Source organism: Oenanthe melanoleuca, chromosome 15, assembly GCF_029582105.1.
Source record: "Oenanthe melanoleuca isolate GR-GAL-2019-014 chromosome 15, OMel1.0, whole genome shotgun sequence".
Lineage (NCBI taxonomy): Eukaryota > Metazoa > Chordata > Aves > Passeriformes > Muscicapidae > Oenanthe > Oenanthe melanoleuca.
This window is the reverse complement of record NC_079349.1, coordinates 5,380,262-5,395,430: the sequence shown is the minus strand read 5'-3', so window position 1 is coordinate 5,395,430 and position 15,169 is coordinate 5,380,262. Positions and strand designations below refer to the sequence as shown.

Genomic DNA, 15,169 nt, shown 5'->3' with positions numbered 1-15,169 from the left:
GGAGTTGGCAGGAGCCAGCACTAGAACCTCAAAGGTGCTGAGACCAGCTGAGCTCTACAGATTGCTCTGAGCAGCCTTCTGCCATCACCAGTGCCCTGCAGCAAGGAATGCAACACATCTCTCTGCCCCCAGGCACTCCCACTGGAACAGGCAGGTAGGTATCGGCCCTTTACCTGAAAACATCCTGGTCCTCGTGGTCTGTGGGGGGGTTGTTCCACTGGGAGGGGATCCGACAGTAAAAACCACTGGGGATGGGCTGGCAGAGCCCCCAGCCCGGGCACCAGAGTGCAGGGTCCCTCCGTAAGCACCTGAGGGAGCTGGGGAGACAGTTGAAAGGTGCAGACCGGCATTACAGGAAGGTCACTCCGAGCACGGGAGCCTCGCCCGGCGGCTGCGCTCCTGCAGACTCTCTGGGACACACTGGGGACCAGCACAGGCCACTGAGCATCCCCAGCAGCACGGGCCACAGCACAGAGCCTGGGCAGTGCCAGCCACTGCTGCAGCTGCTCTCCATCCTCGCCGCCTGGCCTGCACGCCCGCAACACCCGCCCTGAGAGCCACTCGCGCTCTGGCACCAAGCCACCACTTCCACAGCTTATCACACTCTGAAGGGGCCGAGAGAGGAAGCCCTGCCTACAAAAACCACACCACTACCCAGCAGTTACACAGCACACACAGCCCACAGAGCAGGGACAGCAACACCTGCACTCCTCACACGGCACTCGCTTCCTGCGCCAAGAGCCACCGGCAAAGCAGCCTCCCATCTGCAGGAGGGGTGCAGGCAAAGCCCAGCCCAGGACATCCTGCCAGACCCTGGCCTCCCCACCTACCTGCAATTTCCATTGGCTTCTCATTGTTCAGGCTGTCGCTGCTGCCAGCTTCCGAGATCTGGGCCCCAAAGGCTGCCTTCAGAAGCAGGTCAGTGAGCCTGCCTGTGCTCAGAGATCTAAAAAGAGAACATACAACATGATGCTGGAAGTCAACAGGTGCAAGGTGCCAGCTAACTTCACTTCTTTGTGCTACTCCTGGTCCACAGCCACTTAACACTACACAGTAAACTCTGGAGCTGAAAAAACACTCTTTTAACAGAGCATCTCAAGCACTTCCTGCTACTGGTAGAAAGCACAGAACTATCATGACTAACTGCAGTAATGCAAGTCCTCACTACATTAATACAACATAATTTGTTTTTTTTTTTAAAGGAATTAAAATTAATATCAGAGGACTGCTCCAGAACACTGGGGAAAGCTGCAGTGTGCAGAGAGGCATGTAAGAAAAACTTAACAGCAGCACCTGAGTGACTTTCTATCTGCAGTGCTCATGACAACCAGCATGTGGCTTTCCAACAGATCTCTCTTCTGAAAACCTGTGCCACTGTTTGACGGAGGAGGAACACCCAGAACAGCTTCTCCTCCATGACAGACCCCACAGAGAGCAAGCCAAGCATCTGAGCAATTGCTTGTCTAGTAACAAAGTCCTGCATCCCAACTTGATGAAACTCTGCACACTAAACATGGTGTGAAGCTGCAGACATTCTTCAGTTTTAAAAGATACAGGCCATGGTCTGTATCATGTCCCTTTAGAGGAAGACCTTTAGAAGTCTGTACATATCTGTTTGCAATCCAAAGGTGCTAACAGATAACTACACAATATTTACAGGTGCCTCACTACAACTTCAGCATCAGGAGGGGTTTAAAATTTGCCCCATCTTTCCTGTATTGAGGAGTGAAGCATCACTGTAAGAAGCAGACTGCAGCTTACCTGCCCTTGATCTCTTCCACAGGCCTCAATCCCAGCCCAGTTTGCTGGCAGTGGAAATGACCCATTTCCTTCAGATCTGGCAAGGTCTTGTTCCGTGTTGGAGTCATCATGACCCCCTGATGGGCCAACAAGGTGAGGAGATTCTGGGAACTTGGGGTTTTGGGAAACTCAAATGGGGACACAGCCTAAGAGGAATAGAAAGAACAGAGATCTGTATTTAAAATGAAGGAGAAAGGTTCATCTTGGTTCCTATTTTTTTATCAAAATTATACTATTTAACAATCTGCCTGAAATAAAGGTAGAAATCCCATCCTGAACAGTCATTCGTCCCTAATTCCAGAAAGGCTAAAATGAAAGATAACAAACTGCTGAGAATTTGGTAAGCAGAGGAAAGGCTGTCACAGTGCCCACTCCCCATGAGGCACAGGGCTGTCACTGGCTGCTGGCTGTGCTGGGGATTCCTGTGTCACAGCCGGGTCACTGCTGTGGAACACTCTGGCCATTCCCCTGCCTGCTCCCAGGGCTGGGCACTGCTGCCAGGGCAGAGCAGGACACCACCCCATTGCACACAGACCACTGCACAGCCCCCACAGGATAGGAGTGAGTGCTGATAAATCCAGGTCAGAGTTGTCTGCTCATTCCCAAATCACCAAGAAGATCCAGCTGTGAGAGACTCCTGGGCATACCTTTGTAGGGGAGCCCATTATGGTTGGCAAAGGGCTTCTCTGCATGAACTCAGAGAGCTTTGGTGAGGATCGGAGCTGCCGGCAGTGCTGCAAGCCATGAATCTGCAGAGGCTGGCTGACTGGGGTATGACCAAAGTGAGCAACAAGGGGATCAGAGTGCTGCTTGGTTATCTTCTGCCTGCAGGAATGCAAATCCGACAGGTTGGGAGCACTGTGGAGCCGGGAGCCCATCCCTCGAGGAGACTGTTCGGGTGCCAAGGAACCTGGAGGGCACAGAGTGACAAACTACATCACTGCCTGGTTCTGACACAGAGACAGCCTGATCCCAGCATCTACAGCTCAAACAGCTGCAGATCAGAACCTTCTATGGCTAAGTGTGGTGCTGATCAGAGAGCCACAGCACTGCCAGGCCTAGTCATGTTTGGAGTCTGTGGGAGGATGAGCTATGAACAGCAGGGAAATAAAAGTGAGCTTCTTTCATTGCTGCCCTTCAGAAACACAAACCCTGTCAGAGCTCAGCAGCAAGGAAACTACACACCAAGCAGGCCTCTTGGCAGAGGAGGTGTTGGAGGTTTTGAGTTGCTTTTCCTTCACTCAATCCATTGGCTTCCAAGATCCAAATTTGAGTTTTTGCTACACATGGTCTGTCAGTACTGGAAGATGCTGGCTGATGGGATGTGAATGCATCAACCCTAACTCCCACCAACACACAGAGTTCCTGGCTGGCAAAACTTCCAGAGAAGCTGCTGAAGCAACCAACCCAACCTAGAATGCCCTGAGACTACAGTTCTGGCTTCACCCACAGGAATAATGAAGGAAGGCAAGGACCAACGCACCGGCAGCAGGAACACGGCTTCTCACTTCTGCCCCAAGAGAAGCTGGGGTAACAGTCTGGCTGGGCTGCTCTGGGATTGTTCCAACTGGGAGGGAATGAAATGAAAAAGAAGTTAATTCAGTATTAAGTTTTCATAGCCAAGAACAGCACTATGCACCACCTGTTTATAAAAAGATGCCAGTTATCTCTTCCATCTTCTCAGCCTTAGCTGTGTGGTGAGAAGATCATCAACCCCTGTAAAAGCAGATAAAAAACCCTCTGCCTGGTATTACTTTAGCAAGTTTTAGTCTGACTTTGCACTGATATTAGTTCAGAGGAATAGAATATGAATATTCTTTATTTCCCCATCAGCAGAGACTAATAAACAGAGGATCAAGACACCAGGGATATAGAACAGCTCATTATATCATCCTGTTCTTTTACAGAAAACAGCAAATTGCATCCATTGCACACTGGGGTTTTTCTTGTCCCTTTCCACTTGAATTGCTTGTTAGCATCTAGATCAGGCTACCAGATATTCAGCCAAAATTTTTCAGTCTGGAAGTTCAAGCCCTTTCAAAGCTGGTCAGAATTTTGCTTTGATGATAATTAGCTTACATTTGTTCTCACCCCAACCCAAGACAGTAAAAAGATACTCTGCACTTACAGATGCCCTCTTCTGAGGGCAGCAAAATGTTTGATGCAGGCACCAAAGCAAAGCTTGCCTCTCCTGGGGCTAACAGGTATTTTTCTCTCCGTTTTACTGAGGTCAAAACACTTGTCAAATAATCTGTGGAGAAGAACCACAGGGGAACACAACAATCTGAACTCTCTACTACCTGACAGCTACAGCTGGTCAAAACCTCCCTCTTTACAGGAAAGAGGCAAATGATTTTATTAGGACAGCAATGTGCCAGCTGACATCTTACCTTGTGGTGATGGCATAAAGGGCTTGGCACCACCAAAGGAGAGCTTCTTAGTGCTGGGCACGGATCCATGCTCTCCAGGATAAGGAGGGGAAGCACCAGTTTTGGGAAAACCAAGAGGACTTGTACTGCTGGACCTCCGGACCGCACCAGACCTTACAGGAAACAAGAGCAGCACACAGCTCACTCCAGAGGCCAGCACAGAAGAGGAAGAGCAGCATCACCCAACACACACACAGTTACTCCCACAAAAGCACAGCTTCATGAGTGATTATCTGGATCAAAATCCCACTGTTCTAGGACTACACCAAAACAGATTAAGATGACAATCCTTGTTCTCAGGAGTTTCAATTCAATAAATGGAAAGAACAGTGGAGGTTAGCTTAGCTGTAAGCAGGACAGACACTCTTCAGAGACACTTTAGATGCTTGCAGGTATCTACAGCAATGCTGAACAAGACAGAGTTTCCTATCTTTCCATGTCCAAGGTGTTTATTGTAGGCAGTGTCTCTGGAATGCCCTGCTTTATTCAGTGTGCTCCTGTGCTGAGCCACTTGCTCTTCAGTCAGAGCATCCTTTAGGCAGAAAGCTCTGTGCTCAATGCTGAGGTAAAGTGTGCCAATGCACTGCTCTGTAACAGAGCTTGGACTCAAATCAGGAGCAAAACAGAAAACACAACAGTGTGTGGCTGTCAGATCTGAAACACTTCACAACTACCCAGAGGAATTTGGGTTTTTGGCCAGGATAGTCAGAATTGCCTGTCTAAACGCCTTCAACTCCTTATGAATGCTCAACTAAGGGAGTTAAAATTAATTTGTAAAGCCCACACATGCAGGAACCTTGAGTATTAGCCAGTGCTGAAATGAAAGAAGAAGAAACCAGTGGGAAAGTGAGTACATCCACACCATCAGTCTGGAGAGAGAGGGATTATTGCATATTAATTAATTATTTCTCAATATGTTAATCTTTTCACCATCATTAAGAACACACAACTTAAATTGCAATGTCATTCTGCCTCTGCAGGCTCCTTCACTAAGATTCCCATTACACTCCTCTATATGAGCCCTTTCATCAAGTCCTTCATTCCAGTCTCAATTTGGAAACAATTTTTCTCTTGCTCTTGTTACAAAAGCATTAGTCTCAACCAGTAGGTGGTTTTCTGGACAGGAATCAATGACTGCTGAAAAAAACCCCTCCAAGCTTGAGCCACTGAAAGATGCTGTCACTAAGGTATCCTGCCTCCACTGCCAGGGATGCTGCATTTAAGTGTCCTCATGTATCTGAGCAGAAGGAACAAAGGATGTGGGTTTCAGCAGTGCCAGGAATGGCAGAAATGTCCTGATGAACTGTCAGTAACTCAACAACACTTCAAGGTGTATATTTCACTTTATGCCACATTTCAGAAAATAAATACATTTTAAAAAATAAATCTATTTCAGTAGTTGGGATAGTTGAGTAGTTGATCTGCCAACCTCCCTGCCACTGTTCAATGTGTTACCACATTCTGCAGCCAAGTAAATCCATGCTATAATCACATGCTTGGAAAAAAGGAAATACTTGAAAATTTTAACCTAAAAATCACTTCTCTTCAGGTTGCTCCAGATTCAGAGGCTAATGCTCATCAAGTGCCTGGCCCTGAAGCAAAATGAATTTCCAATGAGAAAGGTGAGAAGATATCTAGATATTCAGTGGCAGAAAGTATTACCCTGCCATGTTTTTAATTCTCCAGACCACGAGCCATGCAGAAGGCTGAATTTTATCTATCAGGAACTTGCAGAAGAAAACCACCAGGTGACTGCTGCTGCTGAAGATGTGGAATGTCAAATGCCTCCTTAGAGACCCAGGGTAAGCCAGCAGACAAGCAGGACAGGTGATGTGGCCAGAGGCACACACACCTAATTAGCACCTCACCAAGGCACACAGCTGCCCACAAGCACACAGGGGCACAGCAGCCAGCCAGGTGACAGGGGGACATTCTCAGACACCAGAGTGTACCTCAAGGTTTGCAATCAAATGACTCAGCAAACATGACTCGGCACTTGGCAGCAATGTTTGATACACCTGATGGAAAAGTGGAATCACACACTAAATGCCTGGTGGATTTTCTCCTGCCATTCCTGAAGGGTGTCTACTGAACCTGCTGATTAGAGGAAGTGATGGCCAGAGATAAGTATGGCTTCCTGGGGCAGAAAAAACATGACGCCAGCGATGCTGAGAGGATGCTAAAAGCAGCCTGTGAGTCACCCTGATTGGGGCCATTCCTAGAGTTCCTGTGCAGGAACATGCCAATCTCAGCATTACACAGAGGTGACTATAAGGAGCAAAACATGGCAGTTTGCCCCCTGACTGTAGCTGTGGGCTGAGAGCCTCAACACAGCAGCCCATCACCAGGTCTGGGGCTGGCACAGCACCTTCTCCACAGCTCTCCCTTTATACCTCACAGGGATAACCAGGACTCTTGTCAAGTCCAAAACCAACAATGGCCACAAGTTTTGCTGTCAAAAACACAAGGCACATAGGAAACAGGACAGTTTACCACAAAACCTGTCACACACTCAAAAAAGTTAACATAAAGCAGTATTAAAGTTACAGTGGCACAGACCAAGCCTTCTGCTAATCCCTAATCAATACCAGCATATTGTGTCTCTAATTCTGAGTCCACTTCAAATAAGCCTTATCCTGAATTAGGCTGGCTGAAGCCCAAACTTAGGCTGACCATAGGTATTATCCTACTTTTGAAATCTAAACTTTAACTAATCCAGATACCAATACAACTCATCCTAGAAAAGACATGACACCTCCTAGACACTTCTATTTGAGTGCCTCTGTTGCACAAGCTCCTTAAGGTCCTCTACTGGTCTCCTCCCCATCAGTCCATGACCTGGGCTGCTGCTGCCAGCCAGAACCATATGTGAGAAGAGATAGAAGCCTTACATGTCTTGGATGTAGGCATTAGCTCTGAACTCAGGTCAGCTGTCTGCTGCAGACTTGGTGTCAGGGTCTTCCTGACAGCCTTCAGAAAACATGCTCTGCCTCACAGGCATAAATTGCTCATGATTTACTCAGTCCTGGCTGCATAACCACATTAATATGCAACTCGTGCACAACACATCATTTATGGCATGACTGGCTACAGGAACCAATTAAGGTAAAGTCAGGTAGGTTCTGTAGCTTCATCCATTTTAGCTGTTTATCTCAAATTTTCCTTTTATAAAGGCATCTGCCAGATGGATGGTTCTTTCTGCCTGGACACTTGGACACCCAATCCATAGCTGGCATGGGAAAAGCTGTCAGACTCAAAGTGGCTCAGCCCTCACTCTGAGCTGACAGGAGCTTTCTCACATAAAAGCACACAGGCAAAATTTACAGTACTAATAAATAAATCTCAACATCACCACAAAAACACCCCCAAACACACCAAGGGGGCAAGGAGGAGAGCCCAACACACAGGGGAATTTACAGAGGCACAGAAAGTGAAGTGTAAAGCAGTTTGTGTCCAGATCCCCTGGCTCCAGCCCAGCACTTACCGGGGGGAGGAGGACGGGTTGGGAGACTGCAGGTTCTGCTCGATCCGACGGTAGTTGTGGATTTGTGTGGGGACTGGGATGGGCACGGAGTGGCCGTACTTGCTGCTGGAAAACTGCCCTGGCCGGCTGTGGAAGGAGACACACAGAGAACCTCCTGTAAGGGCTGGGCCTTCAACCAGCTAATTGGAGATTTTATCTTCATGAAGCAACTGCAGGCAGGGAGCGTCCCCTGGGCTGCTCTGGGCTGTGGGTTTGCACTGGGAGGTGGTTCAGTGTCATATCAAAGGGAAGTGGCACCACACATCTCCTGAAAACTCCAGCACCATTGCCACCCACAGCCTGATGCTAAAACCTACACCTAAGTGCACCACTCCCTCCAGGAAAAGCAGAGCCCTGCTATTTCAGGCCATGGCTGGCCTAGTTTCCAAGAGCTCAGATCCACAGCCAAGCAGACAGCACTGAGCAGGGGCTAAACATCCGTGGCTCACAAAGGACACCAGCACAGACTCTGCTGACAGGAGCTCCTTGTGCCTGACTCATGCACAGGCACTGCTGCAGCCACGGCATCCCCGTGGAACTCTCACACCACGAAGGGAATGCAGTGCTGCACATCAGGGTACTGGCAAGTCAACTACAGGGTGGAGAAGGCAACTCAGGAAAAATAAATCTGAGCAACAGGAGCTGCTATCTGTATACCCATCAGGGACAAGATAGAATACTATGCACACAAAATGGGACAAGTCCATTCTGCAAATTTGAGGCTCCTTCCATCCAAGCAGGTTAATTGGCTCATGTCTGATACCTGCTCCCCCAGGTTACTCTTGGCCTGTCCACCAGGCTACACATGAACCACACTGTACAATACCCATGCAAATACCACATTTAACTAAGTAGCTGCCTAAAGTCTTTTCCCAAAGGCCCCAGAATTCCAGGATTAATTGCCATGGCAATGCTATTTACAACTGCCAACACCAATTGCAGGGATGTTGAACAATGACAGGAAGATCTTATTGGTAATGAAGGCTTCTGCAGTCTCCCTCCTTGTCAATTGAGGACACACACCTGGATCTGCCCCTGACAAGCTGAAAGCATCACTTCTTGGGGTCTAGCACTTGGAATGGAAATATTTTACATGGCATGAAAGGATATATTTAATTCAGCAAGAACACATGCTTGTACTCAAGGGAAGAAAGAAGAGTTTGTGACTTATCTGGCAATTCAAAGCATCCCATTACCAGAGTTTCTGTTTTGAGAAAGGTCATAGCATTCTGTGGTTTATGGTGACAGCACTGAGAAAAGCTGATCTGCAGTAAAGAGCCTGCAGATCTCCACACAGTGCATGTGAAGACACTCCTCCATCACAGTAACATTCAAATAACTAGAACAGATCTTTCATCAAGGCTGAATGATCAAATGATGCAGATTTCTTCATTCCTCTCTCAACTGTTTAAAGTTCTATACATTCTTCCTTGTGTGCTTTTATTTCTTCCACCAAGAAAACAGACTCTTAATTTCCTTTTTGTCTCCAAAATGCAGCATGGATGCCTTGATTCTTCACTGACACACAATAAAATAAAGGCATTCAAGGTTTCCAGCAGCTCAGCAAAAAGGTGAGGCTTTGATGTATCTGCTTTCCATGAGTATAAAACATGGTGTTGTGACAGACATAAATGAAAAAAAGCTTTAGCAAGAAATCTGAAGGTTCACATGAAACCTTTGAACATACACGTCAAACACTCTCTTTCTATCTGGTCAAAATTCTTTATCAGAAAAGAAGTTCTTGGGTAAAAGGATCTTCCCTCTCTCTAAGAGTTTTATTAAGTCCTTATTTCCTTCACATGGTGCAAGTTGCAAAGGAAATTATCCAAATGAGGTGACATACACTAAACCTCCTAACTGGCCTCAAGCCCTAAAGAATGCAATTGGCCATAAACCTGCAAAGTCCAAGAGATAAAGCTGGGATAGGGAGTTTAACTACTTGGCAGCAATTAAAAGCTCTTTGAAAACTGTATTAAATCTAGTGCTGTGGGGTACATCCAAGAAATTACCTTTCAGTACTAAGCATCTTCAAGGAAGCAGTTGAAAAAAATAATTTAAAAAAAGATCAACTATTGGCATGTTTTAATTCTGCCCAGTTCTTAATCTCTTAATTAAGAGCAAGGAGAGTTGTCCTGGAGTGTACCATGACATCCTGTGGAAAACCCACTGCTGGCCACTCTGAAACAGCCCTTGCTTTCTGTCCCAGTTGGACTGCAGCCAGCATTGCTTGCTAGCCTGGAGCCACACATGGAAGGGAGAACTGCTGCTTCCAAGGGAGCAGGCAGAGGGAAAACCAGGGGTGCTCTGCACCAGTGGAGCCAAGTGCTGAACCAACAGGTCTCGTGCCATCTACAGGGAAGGGCACTGAAACCCAGCAAGGGCACACCTGGGGGGCACCAGTCCTGAACACTTTCAGGGCACAGATCAAAGAGCGTGATTTATCCTCTGGATTTAAGAGTGACTGTTCCAATCTTTCATTACTGATGTCTTACTCCTCATCCCAAACAGCACAGGAATGAGCTTTCCTTGAAAGCAGACAGAAAAGTGGGAAGTAAAACTAGAGAGTTTGGCATCTGCTCCACAGAAGATGCTGGGAATGAGTAGGAAAAACAGTGAAAGTTAAAACATGTTTAGATTAAAGCCTCTGGCATTGACTGGTCACCCTGGGATCCACTAGAAAATGATGAAGCCAGTTTGGTGAACAGTGAAAAGTAGGCAGCATTTGTAGTCAACTTCCATGAATTTCTCCTCACTGCTGCCCAAAAGCAAGGCCAAATCCTTTAACACAGACTCCAGAATGCAAAGGAATCAGTTAAGGAATAAGCTGTTAAAAAGCTTAGCAGGCAATGGCATTAGGAGCCTCATGCAATTAAACTCCACACTGAGGTACATGCTTGCCAATTAATCTGATCACGTCAGCTAGGCTCTGAGCTATATTATTCTCTGTTAAATTTGTATGCTTTGAGGCTATGTTTTGTCATTTTCTGGGCTCTGTTCATGTGACAAATGTGTTCAACTCACAGCCTGGGACTATATCTTCTTTTTAAAAAAGATTTTAGGGTCATCTATCTCCCAGTGTGAAATCCCCTTAAACCATCCTCCCCCGACAGGTGCCATATTGACAGAACAGAAGATGAAAGCTGTCCTGCTTCCCCAGCAGGCAAGAACAAGATGGGAAGCAACACCAGCAGCTCCCTGCAAGCTAAGCACATATCCTAAAGCTTCAGGGCCCAGAGTCAAGGGGATCACCTTCCACAGACCATTAACACCTTCAAAACACAAAAGTGTCTGGGCCCACTGGGCAGCTGGTCCTGTTATGTGTGGGCAGCTGACACCTACAACACTTCTAAAGGCCAAAAGTGAGTTTAGAGCAACTGGTTTAGTTGGAATGAAAGCCATGACCATGCCTGTTTGCACATGTTCCTCCTACTCCTGCATCCCCATTAGTAAACAAGGTCTAGTATCAGCATTACTTTACAGAGACACAGCACAAGGAGCTTTTCAACAAACCACAAACAACTAAGCAGGCCCTCATCTGTCCTTCAACAGCAAGGGGAGATGAGCAACACCCCCCACACTTGCCCAGTAACTCAAGTCCATCATAACTTCAGCCTTGAAGTGCTGTGCTCTAATTCACTGAACTAGAAACAAGGGTCTTGATCTGGAATCCTGCCCACCTCTGAGGGCTGGGTACTGGGGGGGATGAGCAGTACATTTACCTTCTGCTTGAGAACAATCCCTGCCCCCTCAGGGAACAGAGTTAATTCTAACTCTCATGTATTCACTCCTAGCCCCTCCTGAGAGCCAGAAGAGGGAGAAACAGGCTCAGTAGTTGGGACTGATCAGTGCCCAAGGCTGGGGAGTTCCTCCTGGGTGTTTCCTGTCACTCAGTAATTAAGATGAGAGATGTAGATCTTGCCCAGCACACCAACAGCAGTAAAATCCCCCCTGGAAGTCAGTGGGAGTTCAGTTATTCAGTGTTGCACAGACACCACCAAACAGTTTTTCTTACCCAGATGGGCTTGGAGAACTGCTGTATGGGGGTGATGGAGATGGTGTCCTTCCCTGGCTTTCCAAGCCTGCTGAAGTCACCAGGGAGCTCCTGAGGAAAACAGAAAGAACTCAGCTGTCAGCCTGGGAACCAACCCTGTTTGCCTCCTACAAAGCACAGCAAGAGCTGTGTCTGCCCAGCACCTCATCAGTGGGAGCTCTGGGGACTGTCATCCTGCTCCCACCACATGGAACTGAAAATGGACAGAACCAGGCAGGTGACAGATGCCCCTGAAAAAAAGTCTAACTCAGGGACATGTTACCCTTCCATCCACCAGAACCCCAGAGTCCCAAACACCCAGTGGCTGGACAATTTCAGGTGCCTTGATGCTCTTACCCACTGTACATCAGGCTGTCCTGGATTGGCTTCCCTCCTGCAGCCTCAGCAGTTAAATCACCTGAGGGACAAGGAAGCACAGAAACAGATTAATTCAAGATAATTTTCTTAAAAACACTTATACATTCATAGCAATTGAGATTTTGTGTAGAATTTCCTGCTCCTCCAAGCCCTGCTGAGTTGTTCCTGAAATCAGTGTTTTGCAAACCACATGTGGGCTGAAGCTGAGGTTTGTGGTAGATGCTGCTGATGCTTACACCCTGAAGTTTTGGAAAATCTAGGCTGAAAGCAAGTCCTCTTGGGAGGGGGCCAAAACTTGGCAATCATTTGAGGCAACAGGTCCATGTCCACTTGGTGCAAGCCACTGGCTGCAGTGTAAAAGTGGTAGAAGATACTCCCAGTGCTTTGGAACATCCTGTCCCATGTGGCAAAAATCCAGAGCAGCCAAATGAGCTGGATACACAACAGACATCTGAACACTGGGAACATGACCAGCACCAGGCAAGTGTGTACTGGTCCCACCACTGATTCCAGGGAAAACACAAGCTCCTCCTTATCATGAGGATTGCAGAGATCTTCCAGAGATTACCCCTCCAAATTCTTGTTCTAATACAAGTGGTGCAACTGTGAAAGGAGGAATCACAGCATTTATCTCCAAGTTCCAACTCAGCAAAGCATCAGACACATGGGCAAGGTTGAACAGTGTCTTTCTGCTGGTTAAGTAAGAACTTGTGCATGGACATACTTAGGCATGTGCTGAACTGAGGCCCTGGTTCTATGCACATCTGTATTTTCAAGCAAACCCTATCAAAGTATAAACACATAAAGGTCCTAAAATGAAATTTACAGCATTTGAAGAAAAAAACAACATATTTTAGTTTTTCCTGGGGATTTTTTCCCAAGTGTAAAATGCAGCTTGCTGGCTGAAATCCTGCCTTGGACTGTGATTCTGAGTGAAACTGAAGATAGTATAACAAAGTAAAAGCTTCTGTGAGAGAGAGACTCTTCCCTGTGAGCCTATTTGCCTTCTTTTCCAGTTGCATTTCCAGGTTCAATCTCTTATTGAGGTCATAAAGTAATCTTTACTCTTAAATCCTGTCTTTAAAGGCAATTACAAAATATCCTATGAAACTAGCCAGTGAGCCAGATGTCTCTACCAGCTTGAAAACAAAACCATTCCTACTATTCAGTCAAAACAGACAAGTTTAATCACTCTTTCAAATTTTCAATATCTATCCTTAACATCCACATCCCCCTCTGCTCAAAATATCTGCATTTTCAGAAACCACCTTACTTGAGAACTGTGCTGGCACCATGACAAAGTCATCAGTGTCACAGGAGGAATTCTTGCTGCTGCTTCCTGCAGAGTCCTTGGATCTGTGCAGAAACCCAGGAGAATCCTGGGTAGGAGATGCCAGTGCCTTCTCCTGCAGCTGCTGCTGCATCTCTCCAAGGGACTGCTAATTCAAGGAGAAAACAAACACTGGCTTCAGCACAGCTACTTCATCATTCTGCTCCATCCTCTAAACTGAGCTGTACAAGGCTACAAACAACATTTTGCTGATAAACCAGGGCTGATGATTTGCCAGAAGCAGCTGTTCAGTTTGCTCAAAAGGAACAGCCTTTTATGTCCCTGTCAGAACAACACAAAACATACTTCCACTGTGTCTGATGCTCCACAGACAAGAAAAATTCACTTCAGGTATTGCATCCCTCTGATGAGCTTTTCTGGATCAATCACACATTTTCTACCAACTCACCTTAGTATGGCTGAGAACATGAGAGGAGTTTTCAGAGCTACTTTTGGTTGCTCTTTAGGATTATGTTTTTTCTGCTTTGTTCTTAAACACAGAACCATCTGGTCTCTATTTGTGCTTTTGCAGCACTTGGTAACATGGAGATAAGTGTTCCTGAACTTCCAAGACCACCCTGTTTTGCTGTACTGCTGCTAAGGAGCTAAAGAAAGGCCCAAAAGAGATTAAACTTTCAGCAGATAAACAGCTCACAGCTGTCAGAGGCAGGACAGTCCCTAAAAAGTCCCATTTTCCTGCCTCCTTCAGCTAAATGATGAATAGCCCCACCATCCCCTCACACTGCAGACAGATGGAGGAGGCAGGATGGTTTAAGAAAGCTTTAAGGCAGCTGAACTGCCCACAGAGCAGATCTCAGTCTTTATCCTAATGCATTTCCAGGCTGAGAGAGAATTGAAGCAGCTTTCACTTGGGCCTCATTAAGACCTTGCTGACCCTCCAGAGACTCTCCTGCTGCACCACTGGGGATTCCCTCTCTCTGCACACACAGTACATACAGGCAGAAGGAATTTTCCATCCAATCTGTGAACTCTGCCCTGCACACAGGGCATTTTTCCCAGACTGAGCCAGCACACCTCCATCAGCAAAACCTCCAAGGGCAGAGCAGGAGAGGAGAAGCAAACCTCTAACATGAGACCCTGTACCATCCTTAAGCCTCCCAGACCAGGAAAGCTCAGGAGAGTGAGTCTGTTTTTCACACCATCTGCTCATTCCTGGAGTTTAATGGCCAGGAGGGGCTCAGCCAACCACCCTCTACTTCAGGCTGCAGGGAGGAAGCTCTAAGGGACACAGCTATGAAACATTCAGAGGGGAGCAGACCTGTCTTCTCTGTCCAGCTCACATCATGAGAACCTACATCAACTTCTACTGGTGCCCCTCAGCCTTCCCATACCAAATTGAGATACTTTGGCCCAGGGAAACTCAGAGAACAGAGCAAAAGACCAGTCATGGCAGGGAGGAAAATGTCCCATCCTTCTCCCTTCCCTTACCAATCACACCACCAGCATTCCTGAGTTCAAAGTCAAAGGAAGCTTTCACCAAGAGCCTTCAAAAACAACCTTTCAGTTCAGTAAGCTGGAGGAATGTTACTTCACTGGTCACTTAAATATTCTGCCCTCCAGAAAAGTTTTCACTGTTTAGGGTAACCAGAGAGAAAACCCATCAGTCCAGATCATCTTTCACGAGACCACTGGACTGTGGCAGGTCTGGTCTGAGCAAA

General features: G+C 46.9%; 1 protein-coding gene across 3 annotated transcripts in view; it reads right to left on the bottom strand.

Moving 5' to 3' along the window:
• Positions 1-15,169, bottom strand: part of ULK1 (unc-51 like autophagy activating kinase 1) — a 75,525-nt gene that overhangs the window by 11,509 nt on the left and 48,847 nt on the right. For 2 of the 3 annotated variants that reach the window (XM_056504393.1, XM_056504395.1), the window contains exons 14-23: positions 13,434-13,599; positions 12,140-12,200; positions 11,765-11,854; positions 7,714-7,839; positions 4,191-4,342; positions 3,284-3,367; positions 2,448-2,710; positions 1,762-1,946; positions 831-946; positions 174-317 (exon numbers count right to left, since the gene is read on the bottom strand). In XM_056504393.1, coding sequence (XP_056360368.1) covers positions 174-317; positions 831-946; positions 1,762-1,946; positions 2,448-2,710; positions 3,284-3,367; positions 4,191-4,342; positions 7,714-7,839; positions 11,765-11,854; positions 12,140-12,200; positions 13,434-13,599 — 1,387 coding nt within the window. The remainder of the gene's footprint in view (positions 1-173; positions 318-830; positions 947-1,761; positions 1,947-2,447; positions 2,711-3,283; positions 3,368-4,190; positions 4,343-7,713; positions 7,840-11,764; positions 11,855-12,139; positions 12,201-13,433; positions 13,600-15,169) is intronic. The other variant, XM_056504394.1, reaches the window with a different exon arrangement.